General features: G+C 39.6%; 1 protein-coding gene across 2 annotated transcripts in view; it reads left to right on the top strand.

The window, feature by feature from the left end:
* sema3fa (sema domain, immunoglobulin domain (Ig), short basic domain, secreted, (semaphorin) 3Fa) overlaps positions 1-14,987 on the top strand; it is a 109,355-nt gene extending 94,368 nt beyond the window's left edge. For both annotated transcript variants that reach the window (XM_057845766.1, XM_057845765.1), the window contains 7 exons: positions 1,622-1,844; positions 1,935-2,023; positions 2,097-2,138; positions 2,218-2,375; positions 4,648-4,715; positions 5,201-5,334; positions 10,124-14,987. In XM_057845766.1, coding sequence (XP_057701749.1) covers positions 1,622-1,844; positions 1,935-2,023; positions 2,097-2,138; positions 2,218-2,375; positions 4,648-4,715; positions 5,201-5,334; positions 10,124-10,564 — 1,155 coding nt within the window. In that variant the 3' untranslated portion in view covers positions 10,565-14,987. The remainder of the gene's footprint in view (positions 1-1,621; positions 1,845-1,934; positions 2,024-2,096; positions 2,139-2,217; positions 2,376-4,647; positions 4,716-5,200; positions 5,335-10,123) is intronic.
* The last annotated feature ends 334 nt before the right edge of the window (positions 14,988-15,321 follow it).

Below are 15,321 nucleotides of genomic sequence, written 5' to 3'. Positions count from 1 at the left end.
TTAGCGATTAACGGAAAACATGCATACTGTGGAATAATAGACACTAGCAGGGCCAACTTAATGCTGTGTAATATTTCAATTTTGTATGATTATTTATCACTTCATGTTTGCACTGCTGGTTGTTTTAAATTTTAAAGACCAAATATAGAACTTTATATAAATATGGCGGAAAACACTCAGGTGACTTCAAGTTCCACTCTGGGACCCCCAATTTGGCCCAAATTTGTCCTTTATGAATGTCTGATACGTCATTGAAAAGCTTAAAATCTCAATTTTCTGGGTGAAGACCCCTAAACCCTAACTCGAGGTGTAATAGTTAACAAAAAAAATACAATTAGTGATAGTTATGAGGTAGATATCCGTGACCTATTTACAGACACTATTTTTTTAATTGTGACATAATTTGTTTAAAAGTTTAAAATATGCAAGTGAATAATTATATTAAGTCGTTTTTTTTTTTAAACTAACTATTACACATCAATAATGATTCTAAGCTAAAAATGATAGACATTTCGAATAATAAATATACCGTATTGGCCCGAATATAAGCCGGCCCTGATTATAAGACGACCCCCTCTTTTTCAAGACTCAAGTTTGAAAAAAAGACTTTTTGAACAGCAAATTATTTTTTATACAGAAAATAATGACAGTACATCCAAAACAAATGATTATAACAATATAGTTGAGAGAAAAAGCATGTTTTTTTGCCTCATTCAAATCTTAATGTCTAAACATTTAAATATGTAAACTAAAGTGCAATCACATTCGTAAATGAATGGCTTCTGGTTTTTGAAATGTTAATAAACCAATCTATTGTGATAAAACAACAACATTGCAATAACTGCATTAACCATCAAAGTGAAGTCTAACTGTAACTGTAGTCTTGAAACAAATCTGAATAAGGAAAAACATTGCAATAAAATAATGCAAACTGGTTAAACTAAAAAGAGTAGCTGAGATCTGTCATGACAGAACATCGCTTCAATGATATCTGGCGCCATCTAGTGTCGTGAATGGGGAGAGTAGCTGAAATCTGTCTTGACGGAACATCGCTTCAGTGATATCTGGCACCATCTAGTGTCGTGAATGGGTATAATGTCTAGACCGCGATTATAAGACAACACCCTCTTTTTCAGTGTTATTTCAATGCAAAAAACACCGTCTTATATTCGGGCCAAGACGGGAATTACTTACTTTTCTTTTTATGGCTGGGTTGAAACAAAAGCAGTTGCGCGGTGTCTGTAAACGGGGGTCTCCAAGGTAAAACGGATAAATTAAAAATATTTCAGGGGCTTAATGCACCACTAAAATGCTATAACAGCATGTAGACATATTGTTCTATCAAACACAGTTCTTTTGGCGCAAAATACAGCACTTTATTTTAAAAAGTGGTGCAAGAGCAGAAACTGCTTTTTCAGCCTAGTCTGTGTTTTCCGCCAAATACATTTGCCCCCCCCCCCCAAAAAAATCTGAAAAATAAAAGTGATACATTCACATTGTCATTCATAGTTGTCAAATGTGGAATTTCTAAAAATGATGTCCGATATCTTTAAATCTTGACGATACAGGGTCACCATGGATGTTTGCCTTAAACCACCTCCTGTGTCTGTTGTGAACGCAGTGTCCTGGCGGAACATTCACCCCCAATATGAAATCCACCAAGGATTACCCGGATGAGGTGATCAACTTCATGAGGAACCACCCCAACATGCACAACGCTGTCTACCCGGTACACAAGCGGCCTCTTGTGGTCCGCACCAACGTGGACTACGAATTCACCACCATTGCCGTCGACCAAGTGACAGCCGCCGACGGAAGTTACGAGGTTCTGTTCTTAGGCACAGGTCAGTAAAAAACATGTTGTTATTGAGAAGAGCATAGCGTCAAAATCTGATAAGTGATTCCAATATTTGATCGTTATAACCTGGTGTCAGATCGCGGATCAGTGCAGAAGGTGATTGTCTTGCCTCGAGATGACCTTCAGACCGAGGAGCTGGTTTTGGAAGAAGTGGAGGTCTTTAAGGTATGTGGCCTCCGTAGTTGTCTTTTGATGTCATTCGGTACGTGAAGCTCAATTTTCATTCGTTATTTGGCAGGTTCCCACACCGATCACCACCATGAAGATCTCATCCAAGCGTGTAAGTCAGAGAAACATCTCAGGAGGGGTGTCAGTGACGCAGCACGAGATACTAAATTGGCATTTTCCTCCTTGAATAGCAACAACTGTACGTGGCGTCGGTTTTGGGTGTGACCCATTTGGCTCTTCACCGCTGCGACGTGTATGGGGAGGTGTGCGCCGACTGCTGTCTGGCCCGAGACCCATACTGCGCTTGGGATGGAAAATCTTGCTCTAGATATTCAGCTTCGCAGAAGAGGTACGGTTGTTTAAGATGTGAAGAATGTTTTGTATTGTGTTTTATTAGCTGAATAGAATTAGGGTAAAGGATGGGGTGTCCAAACTGCAGCCCGCGGACACACTGCAGCCAGCTGTCTAGTATTTTATTGCCCCGTAGCAAATCATGAAAATATAATTGAAGATGGAAAGCACAAGAATCTTAAAGTGCCTGTGACACAAAAATAGTATGTTTATTTCACATTACATGCGGTATTTTATGCTAATGGAAATTTTTTGAATCCCGCGCTACGAAAATGAGAGACTTCCGGCCACGGTCTTGGATTGAGGAACAAGGCGAATGTTACGTCAGCGGACTAATCATCTGCACAATACAACCTTTACTATCGTATGCAGAAGGACTGCAGATTCAGCTGGTTTTCCGGATTAATTAGTTGGGTTTTTTTGCGTCACGCCAGCCCAGTGTGCTGCAGGCTTTTGTTGCTACACCAGGGAAAGGCATGTGAGCCTTTTTGGACCCTTTTTTAGACGCTGTTCACCGCGAAATCCGGCAATCATGAGACCATTGGACGGATTACTAAGTAAGTAAGCAACTTGTTTTATGTTATGTCAAATACTGAGATCATAGCAAACGTTTTAATAAGTAGGTGGCTTGCATTTTGTGGGTGACAATGCTCTCTGTCCACCGAGAAGGCCACTCGGCCGACGACGGGCAGCTTGTTGCACACCATGTTTGCTGGCAGATGAGCCCCTGTGCTCAGGCAGACCCGGGGAGCCCCCCGCTCTCGTCTCTGGTTCATGATGGTGTCGAGACTTACACCCCCCCTCGGCCCTCTTCGCGTGCCCGCCTATAGAGCACTATCCTCGGCTTGAGCCCGGGGAGCCCCCCGCTCTCCTCTCTGGTTGTAAATTGTGTCGAGACTTCGACCTCCCTCGACCCTCTTCACGTGCCCACCTTGAGAGCTCTATACTCGGCTTGGGCTCAGGCAGCCACACGCTCTGACCTCAGCCGGTTTGTCCACCGAGAGTGCGCCATTTTTGGCGTTCATTCTCCTCTGCGTCCCCAGCGACGAGCACTACCTGCCTGCCGGGGCAGCAGCAGAACGACGAGCCGAAACTTGCTCGCCACTGGGGGCTGGCCAATCGGGGAAGACAATCAACCCCGCCGCTGTGTGTGACATGAGTCGGGGTAGTTTTGGGTGATTTTTCGTTTTTGAAAGGCAAGGAAAAGTCTTGGAAAAAGCCGCTCGGTTCGGGTTAGCATGTCGCCTAGCTCTCACGCCTCCTGTTTTGTTTACGTTCTTTTCTCCTTCTCTGAAGCCGGGGCAATGAAAAAAGCCGGACTAAATCCGGTGGCATAAAATACTGTTTGGGATGTTAAAGAAGTCGACAGTTTTGACCATTATGCAGTAATTCAAGCCTGTTGTACTGAATAAATGCATTTTTAATATGTCATATTCCATTTAGCACAAGACTGTTATTTATCATGACCATACCATTTATTTAGCAATTGGGGAAAAATACTAAGATAAAAAGAATATCCATTAAAAATATTGGTGTACAGAGATTAAAACAATGATGACATTTTGCTGCTCTCTGTCGCATTTTCCTCATTCTGAATCTTCCCCCTTGATGAGCTGAACTCTAAATCAGCTGAAATCGTTACTCTGCCGACATCATCACCCAGATGGAGGCACTACAGCGCTATAATAATAGGTGGGGCTAAACGGCAGATTAAAAGACTCATTTCTCGTCATCTGCACTCTGCCAAATTGTTGAATATAGTCGAATCGTCTCAAAATATGTTTTTAATTCACATAATACTACTAATTAAGATTTTTTTTAATCCTGTCAAAGGCACTTTAAATTCAGCCTACACTCTGTTGCACTTCTTATCTTTAACACTAGATGGAGCTAGTCACTTAAACAGTCCCTCTCCATAAGCTCATGACCTGACATGTTGAAATGAATGTAGGAAAGTGATGACAGTTGCTAATTTTTTTTTTTTTTAATGATCATAAATAGTTGATTGCCTAATATTGGGTAAAATGTTTTAAGGGTCAGAAAATAATACTTGTATAATAAAATTACTAAAAATAGTAACTTGCTCTAAAAAGGGTTCATGGTCTTCAGTGCCAACTTTTGAATAGCTGTCTACTGTGTTGCCCTCTGTCCTTGAAAGGGTTAAGTTTGGAAATGTACAAGTAAATTGAATTACATGCTTGGTCATGCACCAAATTGAACTCATAAGTCAATGAAATTCTAAAAAGGCTTCCTGACTTTGACCCTTTCAGACGCAGCCGTCGTCAGGATGTGAAGTACGGCAACCCCATCCGCCAATGCAGAGGCTACAACTCCAATGGTGAGTGCACACATAACTTTTCACATGCATTTACACTTGCCGAACTCATACAGAAGAATTATTTTTATCACAAATTACTCGTGTTTTCATTTTGTGTGAAATCAGGGTCTGTTTAGTAATGTACATCAGCCCAAATTGTCTTCTAAACCACTTTATGTATACTTTTTTTTTTTTAATACAAACTAGAGCGGAGGGACCTCAATTCACTACACATTCATGCAGTTTAACAAAACAGCAAACTCACCAAATAAGCCACTATATTGTGGACAGGAAAAAAATCCAAAGTTAGCCTTGGTGTGCCCATTGATGCGTTTCCAAAAGAATGATTTATTGACATGTTGGAAACGTTTGACCATTGGAATGTGCTTATAAGCCAGAAATATTTTGCCCAGATCGCCTCATCTGACCTGTACAACTTTAAATGAGAAATGTTTTGACAGAGAGAGAAATCAGTTATTTTTATTCTGCATTTTTTTGTTTTACAGCCAATAAGAATACTCTGGAGACAGTTCAGTATGGTGTGGAAGGAAGCACAACGTTCTTGGAGTGCCAGGCTAGGTCTCCCCATGTTTCTCTCAAGTGGCATCTTCAGAAAGAGAACAGCGACAGGAGAAAAGAGGTGATTAAAAAATATGTATCATAATTATTATTATTATTATTGGTTTGTGTCGGAAGGGTTAAATTGCACAAACCCTTGCTGTGGATGAAATTAATTTAGATAGGCAGTTAGGCACTATTACAGGGGTGAAAGTAGGCCGGAACGGTCCAGTACACCTTTCCGGAATGGTGCTTTGATCCCGAAAATATGACGGCAACTGTCAAACCTCCATGTTAAAAAAAAAAAAACTGTCAGGTTGCCACACACGCATCCCCAAGAAGAAAACGATCAACAGCAAGCCTTATATAAGTGCATGTGTTGCGTCATCCATTTCCACGAATATTTATTATTTATTCATTCATCGGAGTTCTCCCAGCATGTGTATTTGAGTCCGATGTGACAGTCAACTCGCATCAATGTGTGCATTCACGCAGCAAACCACCCTGCCTGGACTCCAGTTGTGTGTTCAATTGGTTGACATACTGGCATGTGATCAGCATGGATAGTTAGCTCTAATTGGTTAAAATGCACATGTTTCTGGGACAACAAACAAAAGAAAAAAGGACAAGCTTGTTGAATTAATGCGATAAAAAGGGCATTGCAATTTGCAACGGAAAATTGATCAGATCCTTAAGACAAAGGAAAGAGTTCAAGGGGCTTATTTTATTTTATTTATTCGCTCTGATGTGGTGGTTTAGAACATCGTCCATGTGAACTCTATAATGCCTGACTCCAGAAATATTTGACAGAATTTTTTTTTTTTTTTTTTTTTTGAAGCCCAATGTGGTCTTTAAACATAATATAATAAAAGATTTTAAACATTTTGTAAAAATGTGTTTGTATCATGAATGACCCATTAAGCATTACATGCAGTTCTTGTGGTAAAACAAATACACTAAAGTGAGATTGAACACAGTACGGTTTTAAACATACTTTTTTACTGCAATGAGGTCGAGAAATGTTTCAAATGTGATCCGTTTGGCAGTATGCAGTAATTAATGTGTACTTAAGACTTATTTTTGTTCATTTACTTATGTTAGGCTACTTATTTATTTCCTTATAATATAAAAAAAAAAGTCAATTTTTGCGTTATCTTCAAAATATATTCAATTTCACTGGGAATAACGTAAGTCATTTGTACTTATTTTTGTTAATAATTGTTACTTTTTCAAACAATATACTGTATAAGTCAATGTTTACATTATCTTCAATTTTAATGTACTGTACAACCTATGTTCTTAAGTTCAACCTATGTTCTTACCGTATAGGCCCGAATATAAGACGGCCCTGATTATAAGACGACCCCCTCTTTTTCAAGACTCAAGTTTGAAAAAAGACCATTGAACACCAAATTATTTTTTATACAGAAAATAATTACGGTACATTTGAAACAAATGATTATAACAATATATTTGAGAGAAAAAGCATGTTATTTTGCCCCATTCAAATCTTAATATCTGAACATTTAAATAAATAAACTGAAGTGCAATCCCATTCGTAAATGAATGGTTTCTGTTTTTTTAAGTAAATAAACCAATGTATTGTGATAAAACAACAAAATTGCAATAACTGCATTAACCATCAAAGTGAAGTCTAACTGTAACTGTAGTCTTGAAAAAAATCTGAATAAGGAAGACATTGCAATAAAATAATGCAAACTAGTTAAACTTGAGAGCAGCTGAGATCTGTCATAACAGAACATCGCTTCAATGATATCTGGCGCCATCTAGCATCGTGAATGGGTATAATGTCTGCGAATATAAGACGACCCAACACTTTTTTAGTTTTATTTCAATGCAAAAAAACACTGTCTTATATTCGGGCCAATACGGTAGTTAAAATTAAAGTTTTGCATTTAGATGTGAGCAAATGAGATAAAATAAAAATTGGGAGATTAGGAGGTTGTGGTTACTGTATGGTGTTTTCTTGACTGTTATTTTTCACATCATTGAAAAAATACAATTTTGAATGAAAATCAGTTTCTCGTGTATGCCTTGTTAAAGTAAGTGTAATGCAGTAGCCCACAGGTGTCAAACCGATTCCAGAAAGGGCCAAGTGGGTGCAGGTTTGCTTTCCAACCAATTAAGAGAGGACACCTTTTCACCAATTAGATCTTTTACATGTGTAATCAGTTAAACTTTGTCAGGTGCTGCTTGTTTCAGCAGGAAGTTCATTGGTTAAACTCTCTGCGTTGTATCAATTGGAACAAAATCCAGCACCCACTTGGCCCTTTCTGGAATCGGTTTGACACCTGTGCAGTAGCCTAAGTAAAGTAAGTAAAAGATGTTGTTTTATTGTGTGTTATAGGCATAACTGCCAAAAGCAGTTTTCTTTGCATATCTGTGGTTTTATTAGATTTGTTCGAGAGTTTAGAGGACGCTCGCCGTTGGCATTAGCCTAATGCGAACGCCAATGCTATGCTAATGCTACGAGTTACATTTAGTGTGTGATGGTATCTCAGCACAGACCTTTAAAGGCTAAAGCAAAATTAAATATTCTCTCTGGCCAAGAAAACAAATCTTACTGTGTAGGAGTGGGAACCTCTTGGTACCTCACGATACGATATGCAATACAAAGCTCACGATAACGATGATCTGATGATATAGCGATACAACGCTTTTCGGTAAATTGGTTGGGAAATCATTCTAGGATATTCTACAAAAACTAATAAACAAAAAGACAAGCTTCTGCTGTGAATTGGAATGAGTTTATCACTAGTAGACGTCCAATCCATTTGAACTGGGAGGGTGGCATCAAATGAACATTTGTTCATTCGCTGCCATCCCTCCCACTTCAAACGGATTAAATGTCTATGCCTATGCCAATGCCAGGCAATGAGTAATTTTGGGCCATTTAAGGTCATTTACCTGTTGATTTTCAGTTACTTCCTTTTGGGGTATTTTATGGGTCACTTGCCGTTTATTTTGCGTTACAGAACAGGAAGTGACCTAGGATTCACCCAACTGAATAGGCAGTGAATCAAACTCAACAGGAACTGACCTAAAATGAAAAGCAAGTGACCTGTAAATGCCCCGAAAATCAGACCGTATGACTGTGAATGCTCTGGTTTTGAATGAACGAACGTTCCCAGTCTAAATGGATTTGGCGTCGAGCACCATCAATGGCAGCCTTTTTTTTTTTTTTTTTTTTAATTGACACCTTTTTAAAATGATATCTCGATTTCGTGAAAGGAGCATATAGATAACCTTTTGGGATACAAAGTATCACGATATATCACCATATCGATATTTTGTCACACCCCTACAGTGTTGGGAGTAACGCCGTTATAAATAACGCCGTTACGTAACGGCGTTATTTTTTCAGTTACGGGATAATCTAACTAATTACTTTTTCCGCCGTTACAACGCCGTTACCATTACTGACGGTCAAAAGCTGTGCGTTACTTACTCTGAATTAATTGAAGAAACTACCAGCCGTGTCGAGTCGACTCTCTGCTCTGTTGATTTGTCATCCAAGACTTGGGGTGCGTTCAGGTTCGAGAACAGCGCACGTACTTCTGACTCCAAGCTGTTTGTCCCTGCTCATTCAATTAGACAATGCTTTCCAAAGTTTGGTAACGTTTCCGTTTGCTACACCTGATGCTAGCCTCGTTCCCATCTCCCACTGTCAGCCATCAATAATTCTGCTTCCATCTTGAGGACGGCAGACGCTTTGAAGGTGACGTGAATTGTCGGGAAACTAGCCTACCTGAATGCAGCCCCTCGAGAGATGCGATGGAAGTGATTGTGATTGGCTGAGGGTTAGAGTCATGTGTCGTGGTAAGCCAATCAGAGCCGATGAGTTCACAAGCAAACCGGAACAGCGCGTGCGGCAAACACACACGCAAAACAGATGCACATTGTCGGGATGGCAGAGCAGTCAGAAGGAAAATTGTCCATTAAGAGGTGGAGATATAGACACTATTTCAAGTTTGTCGAAATTAAAGGAAAGAACCTGCATGTAATGTGTAATTTATGTCCCGGGGCAAAGCTTTTGTCGACATCTGTGGTAAGCAGTTCAAATCTGCTGAAGCACCTAACAACTTAACTACCTGTCTGTTCTTCTCTATTCCACTGACTCGAATACTGCTCAGAAAATTTCAAATTCTTTGACATAAAACAAGTTCTTTTACCTAACCAGTTAACTACCTGTCTGTTCTTCTCTATTCCACTGACTCGAATACTGCTCAGAAAATTTCAAATTCTTTGACATACAACAAGTTCTTTTTAAAGTAACGGAAATAGTTACTTTCCCTGGTAACTAGTTAATCTCACTATAGAGTAATTCAGTTATTAACTCAGTTACTTTTTGGAAGAAGTAGTGAGTAATGTAACTAATTACTTTTTTAAAGTAACGTGCCCAACACTGCACCCCTATTACCGTGTGTGCCAGCCTGCATGGAGACTGGAGATAACACACTGGTGAGTCGGGAAGGGGGTGGCGCAGCATGTTACGAGTGACACAACCAGACACTGCTACGTTGCAGGCTAACTACATATAAAATGTCACACATTGTGGACATGTGACGGAATCGATAGTGCATTTTTTGTCGTTGTAGTCTCATCAGATGAAAACGGGCATTTGTCTTGTTGTGTTTTAGTCCCACAAAAAACATTTTTAGCTCGTTATCGTCTTGTCATCATCATGAAAAAAAAGCGTTCGTTGACGAAATATTTTCATTATCGTCATCGTTGACGAAAACAACACTGGTATGACATTTGCTTTAAAAAAAAAAATTTTTTTTAATACAGTGTTTAATCGAGAATCCTGAGTGTTCAAATGAATCTTCACTTCTTTTGACTCCCACCAGATTCGCTCCGAAGGCCGCATCCTGAAGACAGACCAGGGCCTCCTAATCCGCTCCTTGCAACCATCGGACAATGGTATTTACCAGTGCACGTCAACGGAGAAGAACTTCAAACACACGTTGGTCAAGCTGCAGCTGGTGGTGCTGTCCAGCCGCACCGTCAACAACGTCCTGGTGGAAACGGGTGCACCCTCTCTGGCCCTTGCCCCGCTGCAGTCCAGCGCCTGGACGCCGAGCGCCGGCCAGTACAAAGACCTGCTGACCATCCTGAGCCAACCTGAGATGGGCTTGATCAACCAATACTGCCAGGACTACTGGCAGCTGGGGGACGGCGGAGGCGGCATTGGAGACGGCAAAGCCAAGAGTCTGAAGGAGCTGAAGGAACAAAAGAAGCCGCGCAACCGTCGGCATCGCGATGACGAGACGAGCCCCGCGGAGACATGAGGAACCGGAAGCGACCCTCCGAGAGTCTACCACACCCTTAACGCTACACTTTCCCTCCAATGTTGAGGAGCGACTCTTAACGGACGCAATACAGCAGAAAAGACCAAAACTCTTGGATGAAACACACCATATTTATTGTAGGTTGTAAAAAGTAATTCTTTGTACCTATCTAGAGAAAAACATGTTTTTTTGTGAATAGGTTGCTGTTGTTGTTATTCTAATGTTCTGGTTACTGTTACTGACTGTGTATTATGTTGAGGATGTCTTCTTTTATGTTTGGTGTTTTGGGAGCATCCGCGCATGGACGAGGACTGAAAAGTGGAACTTGGACTAGAAAGCTGTTAAAAAGCAGCGCAAAATAGCAGTTTCAGGACCACGCAAACGCCCACAGACTTGCTTTTATGTTCAAACCCCTGACCAGGTTTTTGGGAATCATCCTGATGGTGCCTGATAAACTGGCTACACACGTACTAATCTTTAAAATGCAATAGAAAAATATGGCAAGTTTACTCTCACTTCTAGTTTAAAGTATATGCAGCTCCAGACAAATACATTGAGAGACCATTGCAAAAGTATTCGTTTGTACTACCAAATCTACATTGAAATGCAAGGAATCTGTTTTTGTTATTTTTTTTCTACCCTCTATATGAGCTCTCCAAGTGCCACCATCATGAAAATACAGTAGTATAATAGGACTAAATGTATATAATATTGTAAAACCACTATATTTTACACTGTTCGAACATTTTAATATTGGCATAAAAATGAAAATTATCCCAGTACTATATACGTATATTATAATATTGCACCAAAACCAATGACAAACTGTTAAACTCCTGTAAAATGAATGTATAGATTTGTGTAAGAGACTGAAAACCTAACTGTGGAGCTACATTGTTCAATTTTAAATGCAAATGTAACATTAGCGATGGAGCTGTGCATTAGCGTTAGCCCCTAGCTTGAATGCGGATTTTAGGGAAGAGGCGAGCTTGGCAACAGTCATTAAAAATAAAATGGAGGGTACAGGATATGCAAGAGATAGGTTTTCCTTCTGTGCTTCAAATGAGCAATATTTCAAGCTAGTTTACACGGCCGAGAGTCGGCGCAAACTGTCCGTACTCAGTGTATGACAAAAGTTAGTACACCCCTCGCAACCCTGCAGATATTTAGGTATATCTTTTCATGGGACAACACTGACAAAATGACACTTTGACACAATGAAAAGTAGTCTGTTTGAAGCTTATGTAATAGAGTTGATTTATTTTCCCCTCAAAATATAGCCATTAATATTTAAACCCTCGGCAACAAAAGTCAGTACAGCCCTTAGAAACTACATCCTTAAATGTCCAAATTGAGTACTGCTTGTAATTGTCCCTCCAAAATCTCAAAATTATTCAATTACTATATACATTATTATATTGCACCAAAAACATGACAAACTATTAAACTCCTGTAAAATGAGTGTATAGATTTGTGTAAGAGACTGAAAACCTAACTGTGGAGCTACATTGTTCAATTTTAAATGCAATGTATTGTACTTATGCGTTAACTCAGTGATCCCCAACCACAGGGCCGCAGACCGGTACTGGTCAGTGGCACATTTGCTACCAGGCCGCAGAGAAATAATGAATAATTTTTTAACGACCGCAATCTGGCCTGTGACTGTGGCCTTGACGCATCAACATCCCTGTCTACTCTATACACCAGGGGTGGGCAAACCGGTCCTCAAGGGCCGTATTGGGTTCTGGTCTTTGTTCCAACTGATCCAGCACAGACAGTTTAACCAATGAGGTTTCTGCTAAAACAAGAAGCGCCTGACTGCGATCAACTGATTGCACTTGTAAGACACCAGATTGGTGAAAAGGTTTCCCCTTGATGGGTTGGAATGGAAATCCGCACCCACTGTGGTCCTTTTTGGAATACTTTGCCCACCCCTGCTCTAGACTAATCCGAGTAAAACTTTGTGTAGGTCGCCATCTACTGGTTGGCCGCAATTACCGGTGTGTTTGCACACCCATAGCAGCCCAGCGCCAGTCAATGTAAACAGTAACTTTAGCTGCTGTAGGTGCATGCCGTGAGCGGCGATGTCTTTGGACAGCTTTTTTATGGGGAAAAGGCCACCTGCTGAGCAAGAAGAGGAGCCCACAACCAAGTCCATTCTGCATAATATGTGGCTAAAAGCTAAAAAACAAGGCAACAAAAGCAAATGCAGTGAACGCATCATACCTCATGGCGAACCGTATTGCTAAAGCCAAAAAAAACTCATTATGCTTGCGACCACGGATATTTTCCGTTAAGTTTTAGGAGAGGCCTCTAAAAAAATAAAATAAAATAAAGGTTGATGAAGCGCATGGTGAGTGACATTTTCCCTGCGCTTAATATTAATTTTAAGCCCTGTCACGTTATTTTATATTTACTGTCATTTTCTGCCACACATTGCCGGTCTGTGAAAAAAAGGCCCACATTACACCGATCTGTGGTGCAAAAAAGGTTGGGGACCATTGAGCTAACTCATTAAATGCCATTGGCCACGTTCCAAAAGTGGCACCATCGGAATCACCGGAATGACGACATAAGTACAACAAGCTAATGGCTCGCCCCTACAAATTTGCTTTGGTCAGTTTGGCATTTTATCCCAAAGGAGTCATTTGTAACATTAAATACAACACAATAAACCAAAGAATATCAGTGGTCTCTGATAGTTTTCTACTGGCGGATTAACTACAACATTACTGCATATATGATATCCTGAAATTACTGTTTAGTTTTCGTGTACCACCTCTAAGAGTTAAAATGTCCTCATCTGACCACCCTTGTGAAAAGTTTCTGGAAGCTACACAGCAACAAGCAGCACTGATGCCAAACTCCATCTTGCTATTCAGTTTTGTTGTTGTTGTTGATATTAATTACCATGCAGGTCTCTTGTTGTTTTCTGGAACTGCATATAGCGTCGTGAACCAACAATACTGTAGTGAATTAACAACACCTATAAGAATTTGTAATAAGTACTGCAATATTGAACTGGTTTAACATTCAAGACAGCTGATCAAGATTGCGTTCTAAGTGGGGGGGAAAGCATTCGTGAAAACCTCTGATGTTGGATAATTAGGCATGATATACGGGTCTTAGCTGACTAAAATTGGGAAATTCTTAGATTTGGCCTGATTATTGTGATGTGTGTGTGTAACCTGCTTTTATTAATGTTTCATCTTGATGTTGTACCCTAAACATCGTGTTCTTATTGTACTGGCAGTGAACAAGCAGATTTTAGGAACACGATAGTGAGATTCTCATCTACAAAATGCAGATTCCAGCAGGCAGCTATTCTTAAATGAGTCTGTCATTTATTTGAAAGAAAAAAAAAAGGAAAAAAAAACATGTTACCCAACAAAAAGAAAAGAGACCTCTTTAAACCGATAAACTTGCAATAGGAATGCCCCTTAAATAAAGGTGGTGTTACAAGGTGAATTTTTTTATCCTACCGAGAAATTTGGGAAATTTTAAGCTATCGACATTTGCAGGAAGAGGTCATAAGATTTGATGTGGTGCATGATATCTTGGAGAAAGTCTTCCTAAAAGCATGGGAGGTGTTAAAGCCGCAAATTCCACGTTGGTTTGTTTTCTGTACTGCAGTTTGAATGGCCAGGTGTCCCATCACTTTTGTCTATTTTACATGCACACAAGTACAATTTTGCATTCCTGCCGTTTTCACGCTTGGGTTTCATCAAGACCAGGTGGAAGGAAAAGGATTAGTTAGGGCTAGTGACAGTAAAAAAAAAAAAAAAGTCACAAGGAAGATTCTCACTTTTAAAGTGAAGATTCTGACATCTGACTTTCACAATTCTGTCTTTAAAGTCAAAATTCTCACTTGAAAGTCAGAATTCTGCCTTCATTCTCAAAAAGTCTGAATTTTAAGTCAGAGTTCTGACAATTCTCAGAATTTTGATTTCAAAGTGAAAAGTATGACAAACCGTTTTGGGTATGTTTTTTTTTTTGTTTTTATTAGTTTTCTTGAATTATACCATTAATATGATTCATTCATTGAGGGGGGGCGGAAGTGTTTATAGACCAGGTACATCCACAAGCAATTTTGGCAGGGCGTCTTTCCGTGGTGCATGGCATGTACAGTGTAAGTATATTAAAGTGTTTGTCTAAAAAAAGCATTTGTTCCTTTGGATGTCGGTGAATGTCTTTCTATTTGTGGGAATATAGAAGTAATATCTAAGAATAAAAATAAATATGGGCTACACTTTTTTTAAAGAGGCGATCACAGTCCAGATTGTACTTATATTTGAAATTTTATTTCCTGTGTTTTGCAGACTTCCCTTGGGTCATTGGTGCAAAGTAATGACTGATACGCTTGTTATAATGACTTGTAAAAATAATAATAACTTCTTCCCCATCAATGTTGCTGACTAATAAATAAAAGCTCTATATTTTATAATAACAACTGGAACTTTCTTGTCCTTGCCCTTTAGTTTTGGAAGGGGGATTTGGGGCTTTAAATTAGGATGAAAAGGTGTGAATGTTCGTTTATTCATCTCCACCACAGTCTCCCCGGTTTACCAGTCTGCCCATCACTATCAATGGCATACAATTAGTTAAATACAGTACTATGGAAATAAATGAGCTTTAGAGTATTACTTGGGGCGGTGCCCAGTGTGTATTTCTGTTTTTATTCTTTTAAATTAATGTAGTTTATATCAACATTGTATTAATTTATAATTGCATGTATGATTAAAAAAATACAGTAATGA

This window comes from Corythoichthys intestinalis, chromosome 9 (genome assembly GCF_030265065.1).
Source record: "Corythoichthys intestinalis isolate RoL2023-P3 chromosome 9, ASM3026506v1, whole genome shotgun sequence".
In the NCBI taxonomy this organism is placed as follows: Eukaryota; Metazoa; Chordata; class Actinopteri; order Syngnathiformes; family Syngnathidae; genus Corythoichthys; species Corythoichthys intestinalis.
This window is presented reverse-complemented; position numbering and strand designations above follow the sequence as displayed.